Source organism: Trichinella spiralis (assembly GCF_000181795.1).
Source record: "Trichinella spiralis strain ISS 195 chromosome Unknown Scfld1558, whole genome shotgun sequence".
Classification (NCBI taxonomy): Eukaryota; Metazoa; Nematoda; class Enoplea; order Trichinellida; family Trichinellidae; genus Trichinella; species Trichinella spiralis.
This window is the reverse complement of record NW_003528497.1, coordinates 1-8769: the sequence shown is the minus strand read 5'-3', so window position 1 is coordinate 8769 and position 8769 is coordinate 1. Positions and strand designations below refer to the sequence as shown.

At 31.9% G+C, this 8769-nt stretch overlaps 2 protein-coding genes across 2 annotated transcripts; both read left to right on the top strand.

Moving 5' to 3' along the window:
* Positions 1–2013: 2013 nt before the first annotated feature.
* Tsp_12364 (conserved hypothetical protein) lies at positions 2014–3557 on the top strand. Its single transcript, XM_003368952.1, has 5 exons — positions 2014–2022; positions 2798–2870; positions 2939–3069; positions 3191–3233; positions 3424–3557. The coding sequence occupies exons 1-5, from the start codon at positions 2014–2016 to the stop codon at positions 3555–3557; spliced, it is 390 nt and encodes a 129-aa protein (XP_003369000.1).
* Positions 3558–4509: 952 nt separating this feature from the next.
* On the top strand, positions 4510–6061 carry Tsp_12363 (sorting nexin-9). The gene is made up of 6 exons (XM_003368951.1): positions 4510–4539; positions 4588–4648; positions 5525–5574; positions 5614–5700; positions 5772–5846; positions 6026–6061. Exons 1-6 carry the CDS (start codon positions 4510–4512, stop codon positions 6059–6061), a joined length of 339 nt encoding a protein of 112 aa, XP_003368999.1.
* The last annotated feature ends 2708 nt before the right edge of the window (positions 6062–8769 follow it).

Below are 8769 nucleotides of genomic sequence, written 5' to 3'. Positions count from 1 at the left end.
AATCTTTTCTGCACATAAGACAAGCATTTTTTAAATTTAATTCTTCAGCTTTCAACTTCAACCAAATAAAGTGAACATATTTACTTCTGAGTTAAAATGCAGTTGCTTAAATAAAGAGAGCTCTATACAATGAGGCTTGTTCTTCATTTGATACAGTTTAGTAATGATTTGCATAAAATAACAACGTCCTCATGCTTTCTCAAAGCAAAGAATATTTTTGTCTATAACTTGCTAATTTCGAAGGTTGATTGATCTATTACTTTTTCAGATTATTATAATAAATAGAGATGAATTTTATGAAATAAAATTTCTGACACCGAGAAGCAATAATGACTGTACAATATGTATATATAAACTTTTAATTGGGGTAATTAATGGCGTAATAAAAGCAAAACTTTTGATAAATGTGCATGAGAAATTGTTTTAGAAATTTTCATATAACAATTTTTAATTTTTTTGGGAGAAAAATGTTACTCATTATAATACAATTGTTCCTGATTTTCGTTTTTGCAGTACGGCAACTGCTATTAAAAAGTTTTATTTAAGCAATTCTGTCGAATGAAAACGATTAAAAAGTATGGCATATTTGAAATGATGACTTTTGATTACAAATTTAATGCTATATTAAATTTTTTCTTGCAAAAATGTCAAAGTTATTAACATTGAAATTTAACAAATTTCGCACTAAATCAACGATTGTATATTATTGTAAATTTATGGACATCTAACTTGCGAAATATTGTTCGCTATTAGCAAAAAGCCATTTAATAATTCGTTACAGCTTTTGAAATGCATGCCAGTTGCTTTACTGAACTTATAAGCAGATATCTCAAAAGAGTCGAATAAATGCTATGTATGGATATACTAATTTTGCAATAGCTATTAATTAATATTATTTTATATTCGAGTATGAATTTCATTTTCATCACAAACTACCGGATTTGAATTTTTTGTTTTTCAACTCATGAAATTGTTGAATTTTTTCAACTCGAAATGACATTGAAAAAAATTATATCCATTTAAAAAACAATTAATTCACTTATATAACAATTAGTGTATCAAATTCATCCCAAGTAATATTTCAATTTATTTATAATACAAAATATTCATCTTTTTTCGTGAAACCTACTTTTACTTGAATCTTACTTGAAATTTTTTAATTGAGAATTACTGTAATATTGGGTTCGTAATTTTTTACTCTGAAGAGAGCTGTTGCGTTTAGTTTTTAATGAGCTCTGACTGATTCACTGGTTTTGATTCATTGAGTGCCTCCATCTGCTGAGACAAGCAGTGATGATTAATTATTTCCTTGTACTGTCAGGTATGTGGAATGTTCTTTTATTGTGCTATAACAATTTGATGTTATATGAAAGAGTTCTATCATTTACATCTTTTTATGCTTTTCTGATTTTTTATTATGCATCTGTGATTTGATTTTATTTTTTATAATTTTAAGTTGTCATTTTTTCAAAATTTTCATTCCAGAGTATATGGGTGATGATGTTATCATTTTTGAAAAGAAACAGCTGTTGCATTTTCCTATTTTTTAGCTTAAGTTTTGTGAAACGCATGTGATTTTAAAGATTTTTAAATCAAAATTTTGAAGCAATTAATACTGCATTTTCTCAGAAGTTTTTGATTGCTAGCAAATTCAAAAGTAACATCAGTTTTTATGGGTCACTGTTGCTTTGTAAAGTAAACTGAATGTTCTCTGGGTCACCAAGGACGATGTGCTTTTCTGTACATGGGTTTTTTTTCTTGTCAATTGCACTCAAACATTTCACTATCCGAAAAGCACGCTTGACACAAGATGTGGGTGTTCTGATTCACGGGCAACTCAACTTGTTTAATTAGCAAAATCAAACAGTGATTTGCCTGAATTCATCTTTGGTGCTCACGCTACTTTTTATTCGGTCAGTGTTTGAGTTCAGAATTTTCGGTTTCGTTTTTGTACTTTTCATATTCAGTTTTTTGTGGAGAATTTTCATCATCAAACCAACAAACTTTGCAAAAATGTATCCAGTATAATTTAAAAAAAACGAAATCGAAGTGCTCAGAATTCTTGTTGTTTGCATGAATCAGCTTACATTATACTTTTTTTTCAATAAACCGTCTTCTTTTAAGTTTTGGGAGGTAAATTTCATTTCTGTTGAAATTTCTCACAATTCATCATGAAATATTTTTGTGAACTGGTGATGGTCGTTTTCTTATGATTCTGATTTGAATTTCTTGTTAATTGTATTAAAATTTTTTCTTAATTTCAAACATATTTTCCCATAAAATTTTACTTTATTATGAATTTTATTGTTAATTGAAATACAGTGGTTCGTTTGACAATGTAATTACTTCCCCTTTTCAATTCCTAAACACGTGCTTGTTGTTTTTGGTATACTGTAATTACGAATTTGATTAGTTAGTTTTATGCATTGATGAAAGAATGTAAATTTTCTTGTTGTGCTACAAAGAATGCATTAAATAACTGCACATCTTTTCAGTTTACATTCAAATATTGAGAAAATGATTGTACAGTACTATTTCATTGGATAAAATTATGATAAAAAGTATTATTCATAGCAATGAGGTAATTAATTGAATGTTTAGAAAAATTGCTTTTCTTCTGATCTTCATAAAATCGTTTTATTTCAATGAAATATGCGAATCAAACACATGTTATTGTTGAATAATTAATGCCCGATCAATTTATTATTAATAAATTTCTGAATTATAGAATAGAAACATTGTTGTTGTTGTTGTTGTTCTGTTCTTCTACGCTTGCTGTTTTTTATGAATGAGTTAGTTGCTGTATGAAATAGTAGTAGTAGTAGTAGCTTGTGTTTATTTGCTTGATACAGTTGTTGACGAAGTGAAAAGTTTCTCTTCCGCCTACACTCTTATTGCCCTTTTCATTTGGCAGAATATAAACAGATCAATAATCTAGCTTTCTCGTATGGCATAAGTTTGGGGAAATGTGCCGTGATTGGCATGCTGATTGCTCTGCGACATTTGCAACACTTCCTACATGCTTGCTTGCTTAACAGTTTTTCTGTTGAAGTTGATTTGGAAAACCATGTTATAATGATGTTTTCACTATTAATATTGTCATTGTTGATGAAAAGGTTATGCTTTGCGGAACTTCAGTTATTTATTTATTAGTTATGCGTAGTAGATTTGTGTTTTTTTATAGTTTAAGCGTTGCAGCGAGTTTCTTGTTCGCTTATTTCGTTGTGATAGTGGTAATTTCGACTAAATAATGTTCATGAGAGGGAAATAATTTACTGCACCAATTCGTTTTATTATTATTATTTTTTCTCCAAATCTTTTCTATATAGTGGTGGTTATTTTGTGTTGATTATTATAATTGTGAAATTGCTAATTGCTAATTGCTTTCTGCTACTTTGAATTTGTTTTGTCGAGCTTGTTCAGCTGATTGCTTTGCTGTTGTTGATCGTGACGATACGGTGAATGAGGAAGATAATTTTTCACACTTGTGTCTAGACTTGATCACCACGCTTGGTTTGGTCAAGTTGACCTGGAGCGTTTTTTCCTCTTCTGCTTAGTTGGGTTGGTTTTTTTCCCCTTATTTCCTCTTGTCCAGGGTGCGCATTGGATCGATTGCTCACGAACAATAACCGATTTTTTCCTTTTTGAATTCAATTTATTTATTGACAGCTTCGTCAGGGCCACCGATGGTACGTAATTTTTGACCAGCAGTTTTTTTTTGCCCCTAACTAGCTCAGCAGTGTGCAACTACTACTGGTGAGTTTATTACTTTTTCCCCACCCTCCCCCCACCCTTTAACTTGTGCTTTTTCTTTTTATTCATTCAATCTTCCCAATTGCCGGAACCAATTCACTTCTGCTGCTAGTTTTTCCAATTGCTCGAGACAGAGTATTATCGATTTCGTTAGTTGACAACAAATTTTTTAAAACTTTAATTTTTAAACCTTTTTTAACATCAGAATAAAATTAAACTAGACAACTCGAACTTGACGTGTAGTTTGAATGCTTTTTCCAAACATGCACCACAGCTTCCAAGTAAATATTAGCGATTTTTCAAGTATTATTATTATTATCATGATTATTATTGATTGATTTGGAAAATGTTGTTGTGATATTTTGATGCTTCTAATTTCACAGCTTCTAGGACAAAATACAATTCAAATATTATATTATGTATGCTTTTGTCAACTGCTAATTGAACTTCCACTTAATTCTGCTTTGTTCGTCATCGAAAATGTCGTTGTTCATTTTTTTTCTCTGAATTGCTTCCATTTATACTACCACTACTGATCAGTGTGATTAATTTGACCTTGCAACTGAAGAGGCTGACTGCCTGAGTGATTTAATTGTCACCAGGGTCACTTCCGTTGCACATCTTGTCCAATATGATTTGGTTTTGGGAGGTGGAGATCACCTTCTCCAAATTCTCAGTAGTCTAGTCGTCCGTCTGTCAAGCGAGCGAATTTTTCCACTTTGTTTATTAGACGATTTATTTCCCTGTACGCGTGATATGACAGCTTTGCGCAGACAAACAGCTTTTGTTTACTTGAATGTTGTGCAATGATGTTTCAATTTGCTTTTATTTTAGCACATAATCGACGTCCGTTCTGTTCCACATCTCGTTGATGAAGTAGTTCACGATGCTCAAAGTGAGTAGTTTTTATTTTTATCTTCTAAAATATATCTCTTTTGAATTTCATCATTTCGTTGTTTACATTTTTTTTGTTGACAACAAACGAAATTGAGTATGTTGATCTTGAAAATCAGAATACTGTAATTATTTTTTGAAACTTTTTATGAATGTTATTTTTATATTTTACGTGAATTCTGTAAAATTTTCGAAAGTTTTAATTTTTAATAACTGAGAAAACTGCGCTTGACTAAGAATTGTTTTGCTTTGTTGGAACGTTAACACATTGAGATGCAGTGTTGATTGAATTTTGCATTAAAGTAGCTGCATTAAAAGAATAAATACTTTGATGGAAAATTGTTTATACTGTTTATTTTTTATTGTTAATGTTGTTTATGTTTTACAGAATTTAATTCTTCTTTTTTAGATCTTAGTTTCCTTTCTTTTCTAAGTGAAATTGTAAAGATGGGTGGGGCTTAAGTGCATTTACCAGATAACAATCAGAGATACTTCGAATTTTATTTGCCTGAAATTGTTGTGCATTATTTACTGTGCCCTATAAAAGTTGCCGGTTAGCTAGACGCTGCTCATCAGTTGAAATTGTGCTACTTTGACAATTTGATTATTTGACGTCATCCATTATGGGAATGTTATTTTGCGAAAGTGAATGTATATAGTTGTCAATTTGCACAATTATGTTAGCTGTTAATATGTATTTTTACAAGATTTTCAATTTTAAGTGTTATTTTAATTTTAATTGTTTTTTGTGGTGATAATTAGTGATATTTTTAAACATCTTTTGGAGAAATGCTGCTTCTTGCAGATTTGCAACTTTTATTATTTTCATCGACATAATATTTTAACTTGTAATTGTTTTTGATTCGTTTTGTTGTAGTAATGCAGTATTTTAGCGTTACAGTGATTTGGGAAAGTATTTTTGGAAGTGTATGATGTGTTTTATTTTGATAGTATATTTCATTGTAGGTCCAAGTTTTGTACGATTTTGACGCTCAGCCTGGCTCAGGTGAACTCAGCGTGCAAACTGGAGAATATCTTACCGTAACGAGGCAGGTATGTCATTTTTGTTTCTTTTATTTATTAGTTTGTTGAAGTGATGTTGTTTTCAAATTGTTTATATTTAGGATGTTGGCGACGGTTGGTGGGAAGGCTTGAACAGTCGTGGTGAGCATGGGCTTTTCCCTCAAGCGTATGTACAGGTATTTTATGATTTACTCATCTTGTTTAAAATGAATGGTTGCTTAGTGGGAGGGTAGACGGTATTTTTTTTTGTTTCCCTTTAACTTTGCACATACATTGTTGTTTCTTGTTTAGCAGTTGTCATAATTATTATTGTGTATAAATGTTGCATTTGATTTTCTTTACATTCTGCTTACAGACAACTGAGTGGAAGCTGTTTCAGATTGATTTTTAATTCAGTTGTCATTTGAATGCTTACCTATAAATTTCCAATAGAACAAGTATGTATTTTGCTATTTTTACTTCGAATCGAATGGCAGTTATGAGGAATGGATAAATTGTACGTGTATTTTTGTCTTCGAACAGCATGCATTCCGTTTCAGAAACAGTATCTGAAAGTAAACATGTGGTGCGGAGTTGATTGTGCGCCGCATGGTCACCACATTTCACACATGCCCCTTTGAAAAATGGGTTTTCATATTATACATTTCTTATACAAAGTTCAGCTAATAAGTGCCACCAACAGAGAGTAGATTAACCTCAATAATTTCTGTTATTATCATTTTTAAGTTCGAGCTGACACTCGAAAGATGTTTCAACTGTACTTCATGTGATTTTGAACTTTAGCATTTTATGCTATTTTGTTTCTTATTATTATTTTTGTATTATTTCTTATTATTCGTATTTTTGCTTCTTGTTCCATGGTAATGATATTCATCAGGCGCCAGTCGGACTCAAGATTGCTTAGAAAAAAAGCCCAATGCAAATTGTCAATAGAACGAGAAGGTATTGAGCTTTTCGACTCTTCCAAGAAACCACTGTCCCAGGCATCGTCTAGTTCTGGTGTACGCTGAGTTTCGTAGTTCTTTTGTTATTTTACTGCTAGCTTGCTTTAACAATTTTATTTTATTATTACAGTAGATACAGTAGACTTCTTCTGGTATTTGTGATGAAATTTATTCATTTTTCTTTTACCGTAATACGAGGGTCCTCTTCCTATCTTTTTTTTTCAGTCTACTGAAATATTATGCATAATTTGTGATACATGTTCTATTTGATTTCTAATTCACGAGCTTTACCTTGCACAGTGTGGGTATTGCATTGAAATTATAAGATTTTTATCGATTCTTCTTAATCTTATGTTATTACAAGAAAGTCAAGAAATGAGAGAATGATCGATTTACATTGATGCAAGAGATTGGGAATTTTTGTTGCAGTTGAGATTAATTATTTTCCATTTTACAAAATTGGTTTTTTAATTTTTCATTGCTTTTTGCAGCAGCTTTTTTTCAGTTTTAAATTTATTTCCATCTTATTATATTTCATTGAACGAAACGGCGCATTTCGATTGTAGACATTGGAATGTGCTCGTGGGAATGTGCGTAAATTTATTTTTCGTTCTGAGTTTTTTCCTGATATTTATTTCCTTCTTTTTTTCTATATTCTAGATTCTATTTTGGTAGATTTGTCATTTGAATTCTTGTGTCATATATTGAATTTATTTTATCGTTTTGCAGATTTGGACTTGTAAACGAAGCATTATTTTGATAAATATTTGAAATTTTGCCATTGGCAGTAGGAAATCCTTCCTAATCTTAGTGCGCGTGAGATGTCATAATTCATCTGAAACTTGTCTTAGCAATGTGCATTGCAAGTCATTTATGCGGAAATGGGATTTTATTGTTTTTTTTATTTGGAAAAATTCCGCATCTATATTTTTTAGTGTGCACCATACTGTATACGTACAAAGAGCTTTTAAAATAATGTTTTTGTAGATAAAGCTAAGAGATTGCTTATAAGTAAATAGTAGAAGTTTGTTTTTCAGGAAAAACTTTAAAATGACTAAGGGAGGAAGGCTTGTTGTTTCGTCAGTTATTTTGCATTAAGTTCAGTTGAAGCTGTTTATTTTTCAATTTATGCCGTTGTAATTGGAATGAATATATTAATCTCTATATATACATATATCGATCTGTATGTATAGATATATGTATACGTCCATACACTGTATATGCATGAGAAACTTTTTTATCTGCATTCTGGAGTGGAGTTGTTGAACTGCGGTCCTGAAACTCACTAAAATATATAATAGAGGAAAATTTTTCTGAACTGTTGTCAGAAAAAATTTCATCCTTACATTACTGCTGAGGTGTATAATTATTGTTAGCGGAAAAACGGCTTGGTCTAGAGTTTGCGTTGAATATTGATTTAAATATGTTTTTTGTCCTTTCTGGTATCAGCCAGCTTTCAATTGCAAACGGATTTGCTCATACGCAGAAATAATGACGCATGGCCCGCGTGGGGCTTTTACTGAACCGTTTGTTGTGATGGCAGAAAAATCGAACTGATCTGATTGTTTTTTTCTTTTGTTTTTTATTACTGTCAGAATACTACACGCATATTCTACACACAGGAAAACAGACGCTCGCATGCATAGAAGCACACGCTCACATGCATGTATAGATTATTTGTGATGCTGTGTGTGTGTGTGGATGTTTGTTTATGAGGGCTTTCAGGCGTGTATGCGTGTGTCAGTTTATACTTTCTTGAATTAAACAGCAAATTCAAATTGATGCGCTTTTCGGAAGTTGAGAGATGACTGGTAGAATTTACTGACACATCGTGTCGCTACTGATTCTTTTCTGCTTTAAATTCCTGCTTTTGATTTCGTGTTCACTATTTGTATTGTTTTTCCGTTCTCGGTCGAGATGCTTTTCGTACGAGTATCCGACCGATATCGAAGTTTTCGTGACGGTGGTACAAGCAAGAACTCGAAAGCGGTCACTCGTCGACTGACCATTGCTGATCGTACGTTAGATACGTCGAGGGGTGGTTCTGTTGTCAGTGGAGCTTCGACGTCAGCATCCTTTGATCAACTGGCACGCAAGCCGGTGTCGGTTAGACGTCGGCAGACCATTTGCCCTCGACTCGACGCGTTGGATATTG